General features: G+C 41.8%; 1 protein-coding gene across 1 annotated transcript; it reads left to right on the plus strand.

The window, feature by feature from the left end:
• Positions 1–266: 266 nt before the first annotated feature.
• Positions 267–15,657, plus strand: rgra (retinal G protein coupled receptor a). The gene is made up of 7 exons (XM_080781744.1): positions 267–587; positions 971–1,127; positions 4,980–5,101; positions 8,380–8,533; positions 11,502–11,619; positions 12,401–12,514; positions 13,576–15,657. The coding sequence occupies exons 1-7, from the start codon at positions 509–511 to the stop codon at positions 13,723–13,725; spliced, it is 894 nt and encodes a 297-aa protein (XP_080637870.1). The 5' UTR covers positions 267–508; the 3' UTR covers positions 13,726–15,657.
• Positions 15,658–24,923: the final 9,266 nt, after the last annotated feature.

Consider the following 24,923-nt stretch of genomic DNA (forward strand, 5'->3'; position numbering starts at 1 on the left):
GTTGTGTAGGAGGTCACACACATCACATCAAACGCGTGTGACATCACGAGCAGCATGCATGCACCCTTTTGTGTCGCGCGGCTGCAGCGCAGACACACACAAAGACTTGTTTGTTGTGTAACTAATTGCGGCTGTTACTCTCTCTCTCCGCATTAAAACAACAGAGGATCGACCGGTTTGTGCGGTGGCGGCGGGTTCATTAAGACATTCTTGCAGGGATTGTGGCGCGAGAGAGAGAGAGAGAGAGAGAGAGAGAGAGAGAGAGAGAGAGAGAGAGAGAGGGGGGCTTTGCATAATTACTTTTCACGTGAAATGCCCCTTTAAAAGCGCTTTCTTAGGTCATACATATTACAACTATACTGAACTACATACAGAGCGGAGGCACATCATCAGCGGCTGGATTTATAGGAGTGAGCGAGGAGGGCTGGTCTGACTCTGTGGTCTGTTGTTGTTGTGGATTTTTCCTACACTTATACGGAGATCGATCGCCTTCATTCATTCATCCAGGATGGTTTCTTCGTCCCCTCTGCCGGAGGGCTTCTCGGAGTTCGACGTGTTCTCGCTGGGATCGTGTCTGCTCGTGGAGGGTGAGTGAGTTCAGTTCAGTTTATCGTTTAATGGAATCCGCTGTTGTTGCGCCAACTGTCGTTAACGTTAACCTATGAACACTGACTGGACCCGTGTGATCTGATCCGTCTGCACAGCTGTGTGTGAGACAAGGATAAAGCATCCATTCTACACAATGTGTCTGCATGCACAGCGTGCGTGCACGTCTGCACGATCACTTTCGATCACAATGTGTATCGATTTATTTTCCCCTATACTCATGCACGTTGCGCAAGAATCGCGCTGCGCGCACCGATGATCCATTCTCTTCTGTACTACTATAGGCTATAGCTATACTGACTGTAAAATGAAGTGTGTCCGCAGTTCTTGTTTTTTTCTTCTTAATTTTCTCTTATTATTAAAGGTCTTCTTGGGTTCCTCCTAAATGCGGTCACGGTCGTGGCTTTCTTGAAGATCAGAGAACTGAGAACGCCCAGTAATTTCCTGGTGTTCAGCCTTGCCATGGCTGACATGGGCATCTCTGGCAACGCCACCATCGCCGCTTTCTCCAGCTTTCTGAGGTGAGTGCACGTAGCCTATAACCTATAGGCTAATAGCAGCGGTTATAAAGACATTCTGCTATGCTGGACAAGATGGGCATCTAAAACAATATGGACCTGGAAGTCATGCCATCAGTCATTTTCTTTCATAGCTACAGGTTGATGAATTGAATTCCCACAATGTAAACAAGTCCCCGGGACTTTTTTGTGTTATCCTTTTAGCCTCGTCTTACTGTTTACATTTCGGACTAATAAGGTATTCAAATAAATCAATCACTGATCACTCACACTCTATTCGAAGTAAACGATCAGAACAAACCACGTCCACGTGGCCCCGGGCCATAACAGCATAATATGATTCATTTAAGGTTTTCAACCTAGCTTTTTCATATCAAGGCCTAATATCTTTTCAGCATTTGAGCCACAGATCACCATAGATTTAGACTTGCTGACCCAAAACTAAAGAATTGTGTTATCGTTGGATAGGATTCTGTCCAGTGTCCACAATTCCATTATCTATACTTGTATCTAGACTTCTTGTAAATTAAGTAATGCAGATGTAAACAATGATTTAACTCTTGAGAGCGTAACATGAAACCAAATTGACCCGTAAGGATCCATTTGGTTTCATTTTACACTCTCAAAAGTTAAAGATCTAATAAGGGTCCATTTGGTTACAAACTCTCCATCATTTAGCTGCACCTGGAACCCCTTCAAGGACCACTGGTGGTCCCCGGACCAACCACTGGCCTATACAGTAGTCTGTTGCCTTAATGGTGCCATGGAACAAGTCCAAAGAGGTTGTAGACAATGTCATTAATAGGTGGTTGAGAGATCAACAGTTTATTGGTCACTACTCATACAAGCATGTGAGGTCCTCAAAAGTACATGACACTATATGACAGTAACAAAAAACAAGATAAAAAACAGAAGAAGCCTTCAACAAGTATTCACGTCAGCCTAACATAATATAAATGTCAAGAGGAGAGAAAAAAGAATCACACCCGTGTGATTCTTTGGTTGCACCACTCAAAAAACATAGTAAGTGTATAATCCCACTACCAGAATCAGAGAGGCAACGTCGCTGTGTGTGTCGGCTCACCACGGGCTGACCAGCACTCCACCTGCCTCCACATTTGCCACAGACTCTTCATCACTTCTCTGTCTATGATCTAGGCTTATTATATCCCCCCTCAATGTCTTCACATATTGTACAGGTACAGTTAATATAAAATGCATTATTCACATTTGTGGCACATTTCAGCCACCTCTTTTGCCCACTAGGCCCACTCTACGCAACGTCATCAAACAGAAACGCACAACTACAGTATGGTAACATCACTTTGCGTTACAGCTTTTCTTTTTAGTTTTTTTGTGGCGCTAGAGCGAGACCGGCCAAGCTTCTAGTAATCACAATGCATAAGGCAGATAAAAGTGCCATAAGGCAAAGCTATTTTCTGCAGAAAACTCTATAGCAGAAACACGCGTTTGCGTGACCGCCTGCTCTCTCTCCCCTTTGGAGCACGTCATTGCTATTGGACATTTAGGCTGCTGATATCCCCACACGCTGCTGACGGTTGATCAACAGCATGGATAGTATTAATTAATGCTCTATGCTCTACTTAGTAGAGCATAGAGCATTAATTAATACTATCCATGCTGTCTAGGGTACACCCGGAAACTAACATTTTCGATGTGTAGTAGAGTCTACTACAGATCGGAAATGTTAGTTTCCGGGTTTACCCTAGACGTTTCTCTGTCTGATCAAGTTTTTATTAACTTAATTTGACCAATGTCGAATTATTTAGGGTCCAACTCCTCTGCCGCAGCTCTGTGTATATGTACACTGTAGTGCAGTGGGTCTGACTGTATCTGTGTGTGGCGTTGCTGTGTGGAAAGCCTGACGCGAGGTAAGCTCTCTCTGCCCACAGCAACAGGCAGTTGAAAGGGGATTGAATTTGCATGCAAAAGACGTGTCGAGAGAGAAAGGGGGGAGGAGAGGGAGATATCCACTGAGGTGGATGATTAAAGAGATGGCAATTTCAAATAATTTGTGATGTAGTCAGTCTTATCAGACTTTTATGGAAATCAAAATGGCCATGGAATAGGAAACATTTGCACACATCCGTTAAGGTGCACCTATGACCAATAATAGGACAGTCACCATCTCTTATTCACCTGACCTGGTGCAACTCTTTCCCTCATTTTGTTAAATTCTATTATTCAAAATGTGGGTTAACATTCAGTATCATTATGCCAGCTATGATTTTCTCTTGCAGTTTGAGCAAGATATTGTAGATCGGTAAACCACTGGTCTAATGCATTTAAAACAGGGGTGTTTTCCCACTCGCCACACGGAAAGGAAATAATATATGAACATAATGAAAGCGCAACATCTGTCTCGGAAGAGCCACCCATCGATTAATCTAATATACGGCAACCTTCCCTGTGTTGCTTCACTAGTCCAATCCAGAAGAACACAGTTTGCCGGCCACTGCTACAGAGCTGACAATGAGGTTATATCTTCCCTTCTTCTCTGGAGTCCTGTCTCAAAGCAGACCAGAGGTAGAAAACTGTCGTTCCCTGATGTCATTGCTAGGAACACATGCATCAGTAAGCAGGAACTGGGGATGGCAATAAAGGACTGGAAAGTCTGGCGTGGCATTGTGAAATCCATGATCTCGACCGCGGTCGAAAAATTATGATATGTCAATATATCTCTGCTGTCGGGAAGCCACCTAACTCCAAAATGTTCAGTTTTCAGGAAATGTTTTTTTTTTTTTTTCAGGAAATGAAGAAAACAGAAATACTGGTGTTGGTGTTGTGACTTTATTTATATTGTCAATTACTTGCATGAGAGGTGGTGGAGTTAAAGGTAGTTGCTTTAGCAGACAGTTTGAGGGTTAGGAGTTAAGAGGTTTTGTCCATTGGTTCAATATTTTCTTAACAACACACAGCCGTAAAGGGTGTTCAATAGCACTGATAATTTTTTTTTTAGTTAAGACGTTTCCTCCCGATAGCAACTATATTATGGCAAATGTAGCCTATGCTGCATATATGTCATATTCAGGTTCATATATGTGCATATACAGTATGCAGATTTATAGGAAATATATTTGTCATACAGTATATAGCTCATATACATCCACAATTGTAATCATATGTGCCATTCACTGCCATTTCAAAATATGTGAATATATTTTATGATTTCTTTCTAGGGTGGAATGTCTATATTCCTCTAAATCAATTCCGAACGCATCGTGACACTAAAGTCTCACTCTTGACTCTTTTTCTTAAAGGCAGCCCTGCTGATTAAAGTGTTCTAATCTCGTCTTCAAATGTGGCCAAATTTGACTGAGGGACTGCCATTGGACTTTTTTGAATTTTCGTTTTTCATGTCATATGAAAGCAGGGAATCATAGCTTCAAATTGACATATTGTTTTTTCAGTTTGACCCACCAGTTTTGGAGATATGGCTTATAGATTAATGTCTTAACAGCAAGTTGAGAAAACAGGCTTGAAAGGTTCACTTCTGTGGTCTCTAACATTACACCTAACTACATCATATTTCATATTTACATTTTCAGCTCTGACACTTATTTCAGACATGCTCTAGTATGTGAAGAGTCTGCCTGTGCTATTAACTCATTTTCAAAAAGGCTCTCAGTCAAATCTGGTCACAAATGATCATGAACCCTGGCCTACACTACGCAACAATGAAATTAAGCATCAGGGAACTAAGACAGCAGTGAACGTCATTCTTTTCATACTGAACAAACAGTTCCTAAAATGGATGATCATTACTTATACTCTGATTCATCATCATGCAAAGACCAATACATTAACTAATTGGTGAATCCTCTCTGACTGCAGGTACTGGCCGTACGGCTCAGATGGATGCCAAATGCACGGATTCCAGGGTTTCCTCACAGCTCTCGCTAGCCTCCACTTCATGGCTGCTGTTGCATGGGACAGATACCACCAATACTGCACTAGTAAGTGACTGGAATAGGTGGTAGTGGGTCAGGACAGGAGGTAGAGCGGCTGCTTGGGAATCGTAAGGTTCCCTGTTCAATGCCCGGGCGGCTCCTCCTGGGTTAGTGAGACATGGCCAAAGCATGTCCGGGGGTCGACCCCAGCCAAAAACGTTGAACCCCTGACCTATAAGACAAACTCGGAATGGTAAATAGTGGGGATAAAAGGACATTCTGACCGCTCTCACTGACCAGTGAGGAATGTAAATGGCCTGCATTTCTATAGCGCCTTTATCCACAGAGCTTTACAATCACCCATTCACACACCCCGATGGCAGGGGCAACCATGTAGGCGTACAACTGATAATCAAGCAAATTGATAAAAAAAAAAAAATGAATTCAATATCATTCAACCCTTTGGTGTCTGGTGTTTTGTTTTAAAATACAAAATTACTATATTCTTTTCTTTTAGTACTGACATCTCCTACTGCGGAGGATTACTAATAATTGATAGTGGTGTAAAAGAAAATTGATTCAACAATGCATCACAATTCGGCCATACAGCAATGCAATGCAGCAATGTGACAATCGATAATCGAAGCCTAAATAATTAATTTATACATAATAAAAATACTGTATATATAGTATTCTAAATAAAATATGTTGTTCAGTATATCCGACTGCTTGTATTTTCCATGTTGTGCAGTAATATAGGAAAGTGTGATGCATTGTAATCGAATTGAATTGTGAGGGCAGTGCCATTGCACACCTCTACTATTGAGCTTACAGATCTGTTATTTTCAGAGTTCGTGTCGAAGTGGCCTTGAGCAAGACACTGAACCCCTAATTGCTCCTGATGTGCTGCTTGATGTGCTTGCATGGTTTCCGCTGCCATCAGTGTATGAATTATGTGTCTGAATGGGAGAATGTAATGCACAGTCTATGTAAATGATATTTACCATTTACAATTTGTGCATGACACCATTGTGCAAAAAGTATACAATACCTGCATTTTTTGCGTGCTTCGATTATTCAATTACCGGTAATCAAAAAGGTTATTGAATCATTGATAGAATAATCTCTAAGAAAACAATCAATGGTTGCAGCTCTACAGTCATGCAAAGCACCCAGGACACTTTGACACTGGGAGGAGCCTGGGATCCAACCAGAAACACTCCATTTCCCTAGACCACTGTTTCCCAATAGTGGCTCGCGTACACATCTGTATGGGTCCCTTTATACATATTTTCTTCATTTTGTTTTGAAATATTATTTCAAAACCTTTTTCCAAAATGAATTCCAATGAATAAATCAAAGACAAATCTAAGAAACTTACAACATGCATAAAGAAAACATGTTTAAGAAGTAGTGAAAATAGCTGATCTACATTACACAATGTGGCGCGAAGCGACGCGTTGTGAGCTTGTAGATCTGCTATTTGTTTTACTAGTTTGGGTAATTGGGTCTTGAGTGAGAGGGAACCACTGGCTTAAACTATATCCTGCAGCCCGGGGTTATGTATCCTATCCAACAATGGCAATGGTTATAACAGCAACAAACACACACACAGTCTACCGAGTCAACACATTATTGTGTCTAAGTCTAACCACTCTGGAATGCTGTACCCGAGGCCATTCGCCACACTGACTCCATTCTATCTTTTAAATGTACATGTTCCAGAAAGCATTCCTGTAAACAACCTTTTATTTGATTCACCATGATCTCATGGTTATATCTTGTTCAATTTGTACTGGCTCATTTTATTTTCATCAGAGATGCCCCCCTCCCTCCCTACCTTCAAAACCGCCCTGAAAACCCACTTATTCACAATTGTTTTAGTGCCATTATCTCTTTCGTACTCGCCTATCTTAGTTTCGTTATCCTAATAAAGTTATTGTTTTTAATAACACTTAGTAAAAGTTAGTCTTTTGAATAACACATCATTTAGTCTTACTCCCATTTACTATTCTGAAAAACATTAGTCGACTTAGTCTTAGTCAACAAAATGAACACTGGCTGGCAGGCAGGCAGATACTGTATCTAATCAACACACTTAACCTCTGACCGGTCTACAAGCAGTAGCTCAATACTAGCCAGACCGAATCAGCCGTTGGCAAAAAACAATTGCCTGCTACAGTGTTGTGTGATATTAGTCTGGCTTATTAGCCAGGCTAGCTCAATACTACTCAACATGCTTTCAGTGACTGTGTTTATCACACTGTGATATACAGTAAGTTCCCTTGAACCCTACTGCACATACTTTGTGAGATTGTAATTTGTAAATAAGCAATTTTCTGGGCTCCTGACCCATTGGCCTGGTATGACATGCAGAGGCCATGCAGGGTTTACGAGGTTAATGATTATGAGCAGAGAAACAAATGGTGATGAAATTCACTAGAGCCTGCCAGGAGGACTGAGGAATGAACCCATTTACACTCTGAAAACACAGACGCTTGTTGTGCTGCCAGGGTGAAAAAAGGAGACCATTTCTACTGTTTATAGTAGGGTTTGTTATTGTAAATGTGGTAGAAGGAAAGTGAGAAGTGGTGTCATTGCAGCGACCACAAGGCCTCCAAATTCACATTCCGAAAAATTCAACGAAATTGCCCCCCAAAAAAGCTGTGTTCCAAATAATGGATCCAAATGTAGTTAACAGTTAGCCACAAGCTCTGTCTTGTTACTGCATTTCATTGGTTAAATGTTTATAAAACCACAGACACGCTTTCAAACCCAAAAATATCACATACACTTGCAATGTAGTAAAGGCCAAACTGCACAAATGCAACTAGTCGCAACTCAACACAACAGTTTTAAGGTCAACGTACCGGCCGCACCAATGTAAGGCCCAAACCGCACCAATGCAACTCCTTGCTACAAAACAGCTTAAAGGACATGTCACACCAATGCAACTCCTTGCAACTACCATTGGGGGCGGCGGTGGCTCAGGAGTAGAATGGCGGGATGGCAACCGCAAGGTTGCCAGCTCGAACCCGGGCTCCCCCAGAGTTATAGTGTCGAAGTGTCCTTGAGCAAGACACTGAACCCCTAATTTCTCCTGATGTGCTGGTTGGTGCCCTGCATGGTTTCCGCGGCCATCTGTGCATGAATGTGTGTGTGAATGGTTGAATGTAATGCACAATCTATGTAAAGCGCCTTGGATAAAGGCGCTATATAAATGCACCATTTATTTAATTGGGGATAATGGTTGCATGGCAAATCATTGGTGTGTGTGATGAGCTTTATATTGAAACGTGGATTCTGTGAGGTATTAAAGTGGATAACGTGTGTGTGTTCCTCAGGAACAAAGTTGCAGTGGAGCAGTGCCATCACTCTGACTGCGTTCATCTGGATGTTCACTGCATTCTGGGCTGCCATGCCCGTCATTGGCTGGGGAGAGTATGACTATGAGCCTCTCAGGACCTGCTGCACTCTGGATATCAGCAAGGGAGACAGGTAATCATATCATATCTACAGCGGTGGACTGGGCCGTGGCCCACGTCTGGCAGTGTGCCGCGGGTTCGACTCCCGACGGCCCTTACAGCATGTCACCCCCCCATCTCTCTCCCCATTTCCTGTCAGCCTACTGTCTGTCCCTCTATAAAAAGAAGTGAACCGAGTGGTGCAACTCCCCTCTCTCCCCTCTCTCTCTCTCATTAGCAGGCAACAGTGCAGCACTAATACTATCTCTCTCTCTCTGTTTCTGGCACAACAGCACCCCTACTGGTACTCATAGTCATATACTGGTGCTCATGGCCACATAGGTGAACACGGACATTGCTGTTCCTTGGAGTGGTTGCACCACTCAAAAATATAAAATAAATGCATTAAACATTAAAAAAATACGTATTCACGTCAAGGAAAACCAAATTGATACACACCAATGACATTTGAAGTGATTCTCAATAGGGGTGTTAACAGCGATACAATACGTCGTGGTTAATGATACGATACATGGACGATATTGGTTCATTCATGGTGATCTCGATGCATTGTGAGCTTGTAGATCTTCCTTTTTCAAAAGTTGTTAATGTATGTTTTGTTGATTACTATGAAAACCTGCAAAACCCGCCAGTCCGTCAGTGACTCGTTACGCCACCATATATGGCCATCTGGCCGTCACGCCTTGTGACACGTCGCACCACCATATATGGCCGTCTCTATATATGAAGATATCACACACACACACACACACACACACTTAGATTCCACTGCTATCACTGACTCAATATTAATAACATGTCTCTTTATATCTTAAATAAATTTAATTGTCTGCATCCGCCAGTCAGAAATGACTCTATCCATTTTGCTTCATAATTAAGAGCATTCACATCCATAAACTTAAATCACTGTGCACAGCTGTTGAGGTGTAATTAAAGCATTAAAATATGTGAACAATCAACTCCCCGCTAAACAAGATGACACCGATGCTCTCGGCGTGCACAACTTAGAGGTGAACCAAAGAGCCCTAGCTTGGGCTCCCGGGGTGTCTCTGTCTCCTGTTTTCTAATTCTCACATGTCATCCCCATAAATCTGACAGGATCTCCTCGGCACCAAGCAGCTGAATTGATGCTAACGCTATTAGCTGATGATTTAATGACACTCTCGATGAGGACAGCCATCGTGCCACCTCTTTCTATCATTCTCTCTTTTTTTCCCCTCACACACCACCTTCCGGCTTCAGAGCGATTTATACTCCACGCAGCGAAAACACCCGATCTGTAAGCTTAAGGCGCGGCGCTTCTGCAAGTTAGCTAATCTATAAAGTCATCAAATAAAAAGGCAATGCATTGCTCAAAAAGGGAAACAATTATATTCCTCACCCAATCTTCAAGTCAGGAGGCCACAGCAGGTTAGTTCACCTTATTCCAAACGCTCAGAAATGTTCCTTGAAATGTTCTTCTTCAGATCTCAACGTTTTCCAGACCCACTACTCTGTGGTTTATCAATTCCTGATTCTGGTTTAGTATTGGCCTTAAAAGAGTCTCTTTGACAAACCACCATCAAACATTTGATACATAAAATGGAACCCCAGGTTGCCTCACTTCCTGTACCTTTATAGCTGTTCCTGATGCCTCACTTCCTGGAGCTATTGCTAACATTCCTTTTCCCCACAGCTCCCCCTATGAGCAAACCTTGGCAACAGAAAATGAATGACCATATTCAACTACACAAAACATTTTTTTTCCCTGTACACTACATTTTGGGGTTAAACCATATAACCAAGATATTCCCTTGTTATCACCCAGTTCCAAGTATGTTATGTTTCATTGTCTGTCAACCAGTGGGTAGGTGAGCAGTGAAGATAGCAGGGTCATGGTGCTGTTGGTGGAGGCTGTGAGGTCGTCCAACTCCAGCAGAGCATCCCACAGCGTGTTCACTATGAAGGGCACCTGAAAAGAAGAAAAACAAGAGGATGTTTTAAAAAGGAAAACTGCAATGTCACCGCTGGCAAGAAATAGACAATTATTAATCACCCAGATTACATTTTAAAGACAGGTACAGTGGAGAGAGACAGTAGAGGGGATGCAAGATTCAAATGCAGCACACACACTAACCCAGAAGCAAAGATTTTAGTTAAAAAACTTCCACTATGAAAGAATATATATATGTTCATACCAGGACAGGATATACATTTCTTCACACATTTATGTGGCAGTGTCACAAGCTCTTAATCGTAGAACATGCATTCTTTATCTGTGTCTTGCTGCATGTGTGCTGTTAATTCTACCCTAATTTGACCACCCCAATCCAACCCATTGATGCCGAGTGGCAAGCATGGAGGCATTGGGTCCCATTTTTACAGTCTTTGGTATGATCCGGCCGGGGATCGAAACCCGACCTTCGAGTTTCAGGGCGGACACTCTAACCACAAGGTCTGGTAGAGTTGCTATTAAATGCCTTGATGTCATATTCAACCATAAGCCTAATATTGCCTATCATTTTTGTTATGAAACCCCTCTGGCGTGTCACAATTCTTTTAAATGCCAGTTTTGGTCATGGGTGGACTGGCCGACTTGATACTGTGGCCTAGGGAATATTTCTCATGTTATTTTAACATGCTTAAAACACATCTTGCAGGAAAATAGATTTACAACTGAAAACCAACTAGGGGACTATACCTACTGGGGCATTTGAACACTGATGCCTGCCATGTCACAATGTGGGACAGGGTCTCAATTTGTGGGACGCCTGAAAAATATTGGAAATGAGGGACTGTCTCACACAAAGAGGGGCACCTGGTCACCCTGACCGTCTGAGACAGAAGCTGTTGTATCCCTCGATCATTTTCAGAGCTTCCGTGCTCCAGACCGTATGATGGAATCATTTGAAAAAATTGGGAGGCAACAGTCTGGCTCACAAGACTATTATTATAGTAACCGTTACACAACCTTAACCGTGGTGTGTTTGTGTCCTCAACAGGAACTACGTGTCGTACCTGATCCCCATGTCCATCTGCAACAGTGTCATCCCCATGTTAGTCGTCATGACCTCCTACCAGGCCATCGGCCGGAGATTCCAGAAGACCGGAAACCCCAGGGTAAGAATGACTATACAGTGGCCATTAAAGGTGTAGGGAAACGGAAATGGTGAGCATTATATTTTGAAGTTTCAGCTTGAAAAGCTGGCTCTGAAGTTTCTGAACCAATCAAATCAAGCAGAAGTTCCAGAACTACAGGAATGCACCCAGGGTGCCGGCCCAATTCCAGTGAGCCGCCCCATGTCCAAAACGGTTGAGAAATGACAGAGTTACCATGTAGGTGTCCCTCTACTGTACCCTCTACTGTACTGTCACTGTACTGTACTGGCACACCCGAAATCACCATATATACAGTTAATATGTGCGTGTGTGTTTGTGTGTGTGTGTTAGGTTGCGCACAGGTGGTGAATAACAACCATGCTGTTTTCGTGCTCACCCACCCAGCCAGCCACCCAAAAAGAAAAGTGGGTGAAAGGGTGAAATTGAAGGAAGCATGAGCTCAGTTCGGGGCTCTCCCCAGGTTGGCAGAGGGAGAGTAGCGCCCAGGGTTACAGCTTAGGCAATTGGCACCGGGTGAAAAAATAGAATTATACGGTATTATAGGGTAAGTACAGTAGATGCTGAGTAGACTATAATAAAGGATATTAGATTAGATTATTAGTTATTATCTATTATTAGTAGATAGATTAGTTATTCCACTTGTAATAACTTGCTCTCGCCGCTATTGGAATTTGTACACCTGTCAGTTCAAGAGCTGACATCCTACTTGCAGCTTGAGAACAATTTTAAGTTACTGAAAATATATTATTTACTATCTCTTTCTCTCTCCCGCCCTCTGTAGTTCAATGCTGGCGCTCCTTTCAAGACCATGCTGTTCTGTTGGGGTCCCTACGGAGTGCTGGCCTTCTATGCTGCCATCGAGAACGCCAACCTAGTCTCCCCCAAAATAAGGATGGTGAGTCAAAGCAAGCGTGTATACAAAGCAGAACAGTGGTTCTCAAAGTGGGGTCCGGGGATCCCACTTTGAGTGTACAAATGGAACCAAATGTACTCGTCCATTTGTACGCTCTCAGAGTTTTGGAAGTCTGTGAAAATAAAATGTTAGAGCACCGCTGAAGTAGAACATGGAGCCTACATGCATGCTAGTCTCACGTAGCCAGACAACTATTCCATAATCTCCACATGCTACATAGAGTCTGGAGTAAGGAAGCTGCCATTTCTATATTTTCTTTGGACCTCATTTTTTATTTCTATTTCTGCAAAGCAGCAAACTATATATGCTTCGGTTATTTCTATTCATATTAGGATGAATGTGCGAGACTGTAAAGACGAAACGGAAGTGGGGAGGAATCTCCACTTCCGCTTTATATTTTAGAGCTTCCGTTGCTCCAGACTGTATGATGGAAGCATTTGAAAGTTGTGAGATGCAACAGTCTGGCAACGCGAGACTACGTGCATGCTGACACACGTTCCACGTTGAATGTTTAAAAACTAGGAAAGAATGTACAATCACATCCCCATTGACTTTGTTATCAAATTAAAGTTAAATACATATCTAACAAGAAATGAGTGCGTACATAGAAAGTGTGGTGTTGATCGGTTTCAGATTAGCTCCAGACAGACTCTCTCTCTCTCTCTCTCTCTCTCTCTCTCTGACGGCCTCTTGCAAAACCAACGTTTAAAAAAAAAAACATGAATCCCCAAGGCATTCACCACACATTTATCATTTACAGCTGCTGTGAGCTTTTCCATATGCTGACTGAATTTTCCTTTATGTAAATGGTGCATTCATACCAATATATAGTCACACACACACAGCACCATAACGTGCTCATCAGACGCAGTTAGGGGTTCAGCGTCTTGCTCAACGACACTGACCCAGGGGTAACCGAGGACTGAGAACTTTTCCGGCTTTTCCCAGGCGGACAATCTACACTAGTAGAGTGAATCTGCTCTTATTAATGTTATTTGAATCGTTGACGACGTTGTGGTGCATGATGCAACCCGTCTCTGCAGATCGCTCCCATCCTGGCAAAGACGTCGCCCACCTTCAACATGTTCCTGTACTCCCTGGGAAACGAGAACTACAGAGGAGGCATCTGGCAGCTGCTCACCGGCGAGAAGATGAACGCGCCTCAAACTGAGAACAAGCCCAAAATAAACTGAACTTGCAATCATTAAACACACACACACACACACACACACACACACACACACACACACACACACACACACACACACACACACACACACACACACACACACACACACACTCACACACTCTGTCCTGGTGGTTTATAGAAGGTATACCTACATGTTTCTGTTTGTGTGTGTGTACGTGTGTTGTATTCTGTAACCTTTGTGCTTTTTTTGGGGTATATTTTTGTATTCATGACTACTGCTCAAACCTTCCTCATTTGCACATTTAAAAGACCATTCCGTTTTATGTATCACGCAGTGAAATGTTGGGTGTGGTATTTACATACAGCGTTTAGGCCATTTTAACCACATTAACCCCGGCATCCATTTTGAACATCCATTTTCTACATTAGCTTAAGCTAATCTTTCATATATCGTACTGACATTAATGGAATCTAAAAACGACAAAATGCTCAGCAGCAGTTATGTGAATTATACTCAGTCAATGGGCTAAACATGCCCATTGACTGACTACCGGTATGGTCCGTTTAAGTTTTCAAGAAGGTCCTTTAGGTTTTCAAGAAGAAAACAATTCCTTTTGTGGTGTGGTCGTTACTAGGCAGTGTTGCAGACGGTAGTTCACTCTGCACTGTGCACTCTGTAAAAAGTGGGACTTGTACAGTGTCTAAATATCTGTAAGTGAACTTCTATGGTCAATGTGGGTATTGGTGTATGATGTCTTTGTTATAACTGTTATTTCCTGTTGACACCAGTTTAGCATTATTTATTGAAGAGAAAATTATACAAGAGTCGAAAAATTACTCAGTTTCAAGGCTGAGACAGAATACAAATATTTACACAAGGGGCAATTATTTAAGAATATACACTATTTTTTTGCATTATTCAAACATTCTTAAACATAGATAATGAAGCATATAAAGTAAATACCGTAGAAATCACTAAAGCCAATAATGTGTATAGTCCACAGAGTCACTGTTCATTGTGTGACAATACATATCCTGTCTAACCAAAGGTCCAAGCTGAACTGTGGAAAAATGTATAATCCTCAAGACAAGAGGTGCTTTCATAACGCACACTGCTGTAATTCCAGGTCAGGGAGATTACTGCGTGAAGGGAGGAGGTGAATTGGTAAAAAAAAAAAAAGGAGAATATTTACTTCTTTCCGTTGGAAAGACACGTACTTGGCTGATCTGTTAAGTTATAACTTCATAATCCACTGAAAGATTTGGTCTGACGTTTAATTGGAGCAAAGTGTAACAGCTATGAAACTGCTTTTAGACCTTATATGAGACCTAGGTCGTTTTTTGACAGCACCGTACTTGCCTCTTAACAACATGAACCCCAGCGTCTCTATTATGTTAGTTTAAAGAGATGTAGTGTAGATGAGGGGCCAAGTACTGACCCCTGGGCAACCCCGGTCAACTTACGGTTTAAGTGATTAATTATATGTTTACACTGAATGTGCATTACATCAACATGATGTTACCTCACAGGAATACCTCAGAGATTTTTCATAAATACTTTCTTAAAGCCTCACTATGTAATTTTTTTTAATGAATAAAATGTACATTTGTCCAATCTGTGTGGTAGAGTAATGTTAATACAATATAACTCCTACAATTGGGGTGATTGTGTTTTGTCTCCCTGCTCTTCTACTGAGACATTTAGATTGTGCCAAAGGTCATGTCTATACCCAGGATCTGACGTGGATTTTGACCTGATGCTCAAGATTAAATGTATCCCCTGAGCAAGGAGGCAGGCTCTTCTAGCTCGATGGCACAAAAAGAAAGTCAGAAGGAAACCGGGGAAATCCTGGGTACTACTCAACCCGCTGGGTACCCCCCTGGGTACTACTTAACCCTTGTTGTATTTAAGGGTGACTAATCAGCCAAGCTGGCAGATAGACCCAGAAGAAGACCTTTTGGTCGAAACGCATAGGTCCTGTTATTTATTTGCCTTGCTCATCATCAAATAAACTATTTAATTTTTCACCAAAGACGGAGTGCCTTGGATTATTTTCTTTTCAAGTCTGCAATTCCCACTTTGACAAGCAGTACAACTTGGAGGAAGGATACCTTTTGTCTATATGGTTTTACCTGTATCACCAAAGAGCACCCATCTAAGAGCCACTAACAGATCCCTGCAGCGCTCCCATTCCTCTATTTATATACCACTTAACCCATTTAGACCTGACGACGATTCTACAAATGTCTTATAAATCCTGACAGTTTTCTGAAAAGCCCATACCACACTTTTCCTGGGCTGTGTGTGCTCCAGTTCCTGTCAATTTGATCCAATGAAACTGGTCAGATGATATCCAATGAAATCAACAGGAACTGGAGCACACACATCCCAGGAAAAGTGTGGATATGTCAGTGATTCTCAAACATTTTCTTGTCAAGTTCCCCCACTGGCCACTGACCCCCATCTGAAAACATGTAGTTCCAATACAACAAGGTGTTGTATTGTTTGTTCCAAGATAAAGCAATATGGCCTGATGTCAGCTGAGTATTAACCACTTACTTATTTATTCACCTGTGATAATCTGTTCGATATGTTTTCTTCACATTTTGTGAACGAAGCCTCGTTTTGTAACTTCATCATCATTAATCACAATGTCCTTGTTCATTGAGGTTTGGCCTTATAGATATATAGAAATATGGCAAGCTCACAATATTAAATAATATTAAAGTTAAATCTGATTTGCTTAAGCCTGCAGTGCAGACACCCTGTCGCATGTATTTTTTAGAATGGACAAAATTATTATACTTTTCTTTAATTCAGAATGAGGTCATATCGACATCTGTAACATCGGTTATCGGCCATAACATCAATTCATTATATCGCATTAAGTCGTAGAGTCTGTTACAAAATAAATTGATAAACATTTCAAAATAATACTGAAATGTTTTGCTTGCGGCCCTTGGACTTTGAGCCATCATAAATTGTGTACTAGCCCTAGAAACAATACCACACATAGCCGTGGTTATAATGAACACATTCAGTAGGTTTTATAAACCAGGCTTAGTTTGCATTAATTAATGTGCTCAAGCCAGTGAAGAATGTGCTCAAACGCACAGCAGAATATAATGACATACTAACGAGACCACCATCAATGCTGCTGAGCTGGAACAGGAATAAGGGGCAACTTCTTTTTTTTGCACATACTTTTACAAATCCCTCTTTTGACAATCAATACAGTCACATGAATGCGATTAGTGACACCATAATCAAGTGCCCCTTATAGCACAGTGAGTGGGGAATGGACTTTAATATATTTTTAGGGCACTTAATAACTATGTAAGACGTCATGTGGCCGATATAAATACATTCTGTAAACATTCTGTAACTCATTTTATTTCATACAAGAAACAAGCCAGAATGGATTAAAAAGTCCATATTACTGGCTGCCACCGTACAAACAAGTCTATGGACCCCCCGGGGACGTGCAAACAAGTCTATGGACCCCTCGGGGACGTACAAACAAACAATCTCTTCCCTTTGCTCTCACTCTCATGGAATACTACAAAACGCAAAAGAGCGCGCAAAAAAACGAAACATTACACTATAAAGTGAAGTGAGCGGTGCCATGGAGACATTATTTGCATTGTAATCCTCATATAAGAACGGTGTTTGAAAAATAAACATATCATCCCGGCCATTACACTCATATGGATATTAAGAATGAACTGACTGAGAGAAAACGCGATTGTTACTGCTACTGAACTAGTTAAATTTTCGCTAGAAGCAGACTCCCTGACAACAACGCAGAGACATCTTGTTTATTTTTGGACCATAATGAGTATATGAGACGATTTTAGATTTTGAGAAAACAGGCTTGAAAGGTTCACTTCTGTGGACTCTAACATTATACCTAGCAACATGTTTAAGCATTTATTTCATATTATATGTATTATATGTCGATTTCAGCTCTGATATTTATTTCAGACATGCTCTAGTATGTGAAGAGTCTGCCTGCTGTGCTATTAACTGATTCTGGATAAAATATAAATCAATTCAGTTTTTCCTCTGGTGAAATGCTGGAGGTTGCACGATGGCATTCAGGCTCTCAATCAAATGTGGTCACAAATGGCCTCAGCCAGGGAGCAGGGAAGAAAGGCGGTGAAATGTCAGCCAGGCGTTCAGCCTCTGCCACACTTTCTATTCTTACTTTCACTCCATTTAATGATCCTCTGTGTCAGATGTGAAGCAGATTAAGTAACCCCCACCCCTCTGAGAGACCTAACGCACATGCATATGTACGAACCACACACACACACGCACGCACAATGATGTAGTCTTTACTGACCAGAGCTGAGAAGACGCTTTTCGGTGAATTGAACCTGCTTTGGTCACCACACCACGTACAGTGTAGTCTGCAACAAATAAAGTTGTAACAACAATGAGGACACATTTCAAAGCCATATTTTTTGCATACGGTGACTATTAAATTATACACATACCTTGAATGGAAGAAGCCGTATTTTGAAAGGATTAGTGATTCCACTATAATCTGGATTAATGTGGATTTTTTTGCATCACTGCTCTTTAGAAAGCTGCTTTGTTTCAATTCATTAAACTATACTCGCAGCTATGTATGTATGTATGTATGTATGTATGTATTTGGTTAAAATGGGTGGGGTTTAAAAAAAGGCAAAAGCTTGCTCTGGTGCACTGGCCTAAAAGTGGGTCCTTAAAAACTGCTAAAACGTCTGAAATGTATGTATGTAGGTGGGTATGTATGTATGTGTGTAGTATTTTAAAAGGGGGGGCTTTTTGGTAAAAAGCCCAGCCCATAAAACCTTCAAATATTTAAAACAAATCCAAAATAAGGTTACCAGTGAAGGGCAAAATGCCTATTCACTGGGGACTATGCAAGGCAGAGGCGTCCACCCCCCTGAGTCCAAGTTAAGCTAGACCGCATACCTAAACCAATGTCCGAAATGTCTTCTAAAACCCAAGGGTAAAATGGATATAAAAATAGACAGTAATAAAACCACCTAAAACCATAAAGGAGTAAAAGTTCACAGCAAGGCCTGGAAACCATTTATTGATGGGACAGATAAAAGAACAGAAAGAGATAAAAATCAACTTCTTTCATTAAGACCAGTGGGTGTTACAGTTAGTAATTTTTTAATCCATCTGTGCTCCATGAGTTTCCGCTGTCCACTGGTCCATCAGACTCCACATTCCAGACCTGAAATGATGAGGTTAGCGATAGAATGGGATTGAAAGTGTGTGTATAGGGTTGTGTGTATGTCTGCTCGTTTGATGTGATATAAGTGTTGTTTGAGTCGTGTTTCTAGTGTGTGTCCGGTTTCTCCTATGTAGTGTTTATGACATTGTGTGCAGGTGATGATGTAGACTATATTGGGTGTGGTCAGAGACAGAGGGTCCGTAATGGGGGAGGAAGTGTGACTATGGGGGTTGTTGATGAATTTGCGGGGTTTGAAATGGAGTGTATGTGGCTGTGGGGGCTTGGGAGGTAAAGTGGAAAATTTGGAATGCACAAGGAGGTCTCCCAGGTTCCTGTTCCTTCTAAGTGCTGAAATGACTTGATGTGCTTGTAATGGGGGGTAGGATTGTTGTGTAGTGGTGAAGTTTTGTTTAAATTTGTGGTGAAGTGGTTGGAGTGTATGTGAAAATGTGGTTATGAATGGGAGTAATGTTTTAATTGTAGAGGAGCCGATGGCCTGGATGGTGAGAGAAGAAGAGTTGGAGGAGGGAAGACATAGAGGAGAGGGTAATGTGTGGGCCCCGTCCAGGTCCGTCCCTGTCCCTGCGCTAGAGAGGGGCCTCTGATCCGGGTGCATGCTCTGAGGTGGCTGGGGAAGAAAGCTGGGATTGAGGTTAGGGTTAGAATTGGGGATGAGAGGGTTAGGGGTAGGAGGCAGAGTGTTGGTGGAGAGTGACTGGGTGGGGGAGAGAGAGGCCAGGGCATTGCTCCTGATGGTACGTAAAAGTCTTTTACTATAACCTCTCCTTCGGAGGACTGTAAAGAGTGTGTGTGTGGCCTGATTGAAGTGTTCCCTATGTATGTATGTATGTATGTATGTATGTCTACACATTCTAGCAGGGATGAGCACGGAAAGCTGCAACACGTTAACTCTGTCATTTCTCGACCGTTTCGGACACGGGAAGGCTTGCCGGAACTGGGCCGGCCACGTGGCCATGTTCCTGGGGGTCTGGATGTTCCGGGGAGCCCCACACGGTAACTCTGTCATTTCTCAACCATTTTGGATGTGGGAAAGCTCGCCGGAACCAGGCCAGCCCCATGGGCGCGTCCCTGGGGGTCTGGATGTTGCCACCAGGGACCCCAACACACTACAGTTGCACTGCTGAAAGCCTTTGAGTCAAAAGGCCCAATCGAAATACACCACTTTAGTGACATCACAATTTCAATTTAGCTATTTCAATAGCTAAACATATTGCATAAAACACCAAAAGGGGGTACCGCCCAGAATGGGTTGAGTAAGATCCATCAATCGTGGCTATATGAGGACATCTACTGGTCAAAGTAGGACATGAAACAATCCAACAGGAGGTTGTATAATGTAATAACGGCTCTAATGTAATCATTTAAATGTATAATACAAACTCATCATAATGTAATAATGAGCTCATAAAGTAATAAAAGTCGTGTGGATCTCTACTGCATAATTAAAGATAGGGTGCGGCGGTGGCAGCGGTGGCTCAGGGGTAGAGTGGCTGGATGGGAACCGCAAGGCTGCCAGCTCGAACCAGGGCTCCCCCGGAGTTGCCGTCGAAGTGTCCTTGAGCAAGACACTGAACCCCTAATTGCTCCTGATGTGCTGGCTGGTGCCTTGCATGGTGCCATCAGTGTATATGAATGTGTGTCTGAATGGGTGAATTGAATGTAATGCACAATCTATGTAAAGCGCCTTGGATAAGGCATTATATAAATGCACCATTCACCATTCTATAGGGTAAGTGATTTTCTTTGGTTCAAATTTGTGTTAAATTGCTCTACTGTACTGTAGTCTGACAGTCATTGCTATAGCCTATGAGTCTCTCTCCAGTTCTTTATAAAAAAGATTATTCATTTTCAGGTTCAATGTTATGATTATCCCTCCTAGTCCATGAGTGGGTAAATTCTTGTTTGAATTTTTGACTAGCTGTCCACTTTGTTTGAAACAGAAACTCATGCTTTCCAAGGTGTGATTTCGGGGTCCTAAGGATGAATACAAAATGAATATCAACATCTTAAAACCAAAATGTTGAATTGTGGGTTTGAGCTCACATGCCCTTTTGATGTAAATTAAAAGGGGGGGGGGGGGGGGGGGTAGTGGGGAGTGTTGGCTGGGAGGAGTATAGAACTATGGCCCTATACGTCCTCTCTGGGGGGGGGGGGGGGGGGGGGGGGGTGGGGGGAAACTACCTGTCAGTGGAGTGTTGGCTGATGAATGAATATCAACATCCTAATACATCCTACTACTGGGGGGTCTAATTATGACAGGCAATTTCTGCTGTCAAAATATGACCCCCCCCCCCCCAGTCAAAAAACACTTTGTTTGAAATAGACACTCATGCTTTCCAAGGTGAGCTCAGGGGGGGGGGGGGGGGTAACCATTGCATGCACCCGTATATTGTCACACACAAATTGTAACAACAAATATATGATCAACTTTTCAACCTTACTTTGTGCAGAAACCAATGAAACCACTTTTCTGCATAACTCAAATATGGGGAATTGATTGGAATGGTTATTTTACTTCCACAAAACTTCCATATATGATTAAATGGCCTTTTAATGCAGTATATTGCACACACATCTAAGAAATTTAAAATAAGGCTTGTATATATCCCCATTTTGGAAGTGTGTGCTGAGAACCAACAGGCTATAGAAAACTGCTCACCATTCTAAGCTTTAATACGAGCGTAACATGTGTTTGTAAGTCTTGTAACTGTAGAGATACAATCAGAAACACAATTATAGTGTGACAACATGAGCCAGGGCCATAGCTATAGAATCAAATGGGTGTGCGAAGCTGGTGTGATTTTTTTTTAACTTGCTGTGCATCTCTACTTCACAGTTTGGCATCATAACCACATAAGACACATATAAGACGCTTTGTGGTTGTTATCATGAATTGAATATGTGGAGCCCTTATATTTCCACACACACACATTGTCACAACAAATATATAATCAACTTCTGAGCCATTATTGTGTAGAGACCTATAAGCACACCTTTCTTCATAATTCAAGCATGGGTAATTGATTGGAATAGTTATTTTACTTATTCAATACTTAGATTACATAGATTGCTTAAATGGCTTTTTAAGGCAAAATAAAACACCATCAAATGTTGCTGCCTGACTGGACAATGGCCTCATTACCTATACCACTGCGTAAGATTCGCTGCCCGGTGCCTTTTTAAGTTTTTATTGTTCATGGTGTGAATTAGCCACTACACTGCTTATTAAAGAGCTGGAGAGACAGAGAGAGCTCTGTGACTGAACGACAACACTCTATCAATGATTAGTATCACAATATAGAGCTTTGACCTTAAGGAACCCGGCCGTTTTGTTTTTTAAGATTGAAAATCGATCATTTTGTGTAAATCGTGGAGGGAAAAAAACCCTCATTGAGTAGACTTAGGCCTACAGGTATGCTTTCTTACAAATAATCCTTTCCCCAGAGATAAACTTTACCGCATATAAAGTAAATGGCTTTTTGACACCTTTTACAAAATATGTATATTGCTCGGAATTACACTGTGGCTGTGCAGGTGAAGGGCGTTCAGTCAGTCGCCACTAGATGTCAGTGCTGACCTGCCCATGACTTTAGATCTGGTCATAAATTCAACAGTGTAAATTATCCTAAAGTCCATGAAGTACAACTAGGACCCCAGGAAGAGTAGCTTCTACTAAGGTAGTAGCGAATGGGGATCCAAATAAACAACAATAAATAATAACTAACGTGTTATAAGAGTATATAGGCTATAGGTGACAGACACAAGTGGCTTCCTCTACTGATTTATTTGAAGGTGTCTTCAAATCCTCCAAACCTAGCCCAAATTTTTAGATTGGGCTACTCCAAACCCACCGTGAAAACTAAACAATAAAACAAGGATGTTACAATTAACACAAGATGGCACAGCACAGCATGTAGATGCAAACATTTCACATAAGTAAAATACAGACATAAAACAAACAAATACCTCGTTGGCTGCGTGCAAAACAAAGAGGGAATCTCTTCAGTCTTCAGGTCCTTATAACCTTTACTTATAAACTTTAGCGTCTCTTGTGATACTTCTTATGGCAGTCTCTTTGTGACCAGTGTACACGGAGCTGCTGGACCTTGATTGCTTATACAAAAGTCCCGTGTAAACAATTGACATGAGAGCAGACGCTGCAGACCAAACGAGACACACATGACTTTGACTCTTCAAAATAAAACTTGACACAAAACATACATGAAATAATGTTTTAACATGAATGTGACTTAAACTATGAACTTCTTAATTATGCACTTGTAGGCCTAATTTTAGAAAATAATAAACAATCATTAACTTATTTTAGCCTTCTTATGAACTTTGTCTTAGAGAAATAAACAAATTATATTAATCATAGTGGCAACAGTTACAAAGGCTACTTTACCCATGTTCAACCGGGTGTCATCACTTACCTGATGTTTTCAGCCTGTCAAGTGGCATTTCTTCCTCAGCCTATAGTGGGAATAGGCATGCACGGCTTGGGGAACCGTGGATATGCTCCTTTTACAGTTTAGTAAAGTTTATACCACTAGAATGCCTGGAATATCTCATTCATACTCGGCAGTGCCGAGTCGGCACCAAAAGGTGGCAGTAGTATCACACAACCGCATGCACTGTCCGCACAAGCATCCAAAAGACCGTGTCACATTCTCAAGATGGAAGTGCACTCCCTCCTCAAAAGCATTGAAACCGTGTCGTATATAACAGACCCTCGGTGGCATGATGAGTAGCACTGCAGGAGCTCTGCATGGGCATGGTGGAAGGAGGAAAACATCTTGGTGACAGATCGATGATAAATCAAAGTTTAGAGAATCTGAGTTGAATTGATAGTTGTATTGAACTGTTCTCCATGATTTTAGTAGGAAACTGCAAAGTTATGGACAGGAGGACAGAAGCTAAGATTATAGATATAGAACATTTATTATGAAGAGAAACAAAACACTAGAAGTTGGCTGACACAGTGGTGGAGCCTGCCTGGCAAATTACATGAGGGGGAGGGGGTCCTTTTTGTGGGTGTGGCCAAAAGTGGGCGTTACCAAAAGGTGTGCGTGACCATGACATCAGATTTCGACAGCTTCAAATTAGTGTTAAAAATAATATAACCAAATTGACTCCAGTCCTCTGTTTAATTAACTATAAGTAAGCACTTGTGTATACTTGAAATGTGTTCTTAGAAGACAATTGTAAACAGCTCCCTGGATAAAGACCACATTGTAAAAGTAAAAGTATACTGTGCCAATTTTATAACCTGTTAATAAAAATGTATTTGACAAAAATAATTTGTTGTTGATTATTTGGGCTTGTTTCTCAAGTGTATTGTTAGAGTAGGTAACCAAGTGGACCCTTATTAGATCTAACTATTGAGAGTGTAAAATGAAACCTTAAAGCTCCATTTGGTTTCATTATCAAGATATACATTATTGTTGACAACTATACTGTTTCAGACAGTGTGGTGTTATACTTTCCATACCGTCAGTCAAGCTGCATACTGTCGTACAGTAGCCTATCTGGTGGAGCTGTCCACTCCAGCGTGGTGCTGAAAGTGGACAGATCCATGCATAGTGCGCTTTGGGTTAATTGCGCTGCCTGTGCGTAAAATGTTGTAGTGTTGCGCTCATGGCCAGGCAGTGCGTAAACCAAACATAATAAAACCCACACATTCAACTAAAAGCGAAAACAAACAAACAATATATAATGTAGCACCTTAACAACTGCAACATTTAAATAAACCGAATCCATATATTGATTTGTTTTTGTTTTATTACCACTTGAAGCAGTTGGCCGCGGACGGGATAGATACACCATAGTGGGGCTTCTGGATGGATAGCAGATTTAATTAGCATAAAAGACGGGTGGGAAGAGAACAGCAGGGCTGTGCGTCACAGACAGCCCCTCGTAAGAATATTGGGGGGGAGGTGGGGATGGGGAGGTGGGGATGGGGGGGGGGCACCTTGGGAGTCAACAA

The sequence above is a fragment of the Protomyctophum bolini genome (assembly GCF_963924005.1).
Source record: "Protomyctophum bolini genome assembly, chromosome: 14".
Lineage (NCBI taxonomy): Eukaryota > Metazoa > Chordata > Actinopteri > Myctophiformes > Myctophidae > Protomyctophum > Protomyctophum bolini.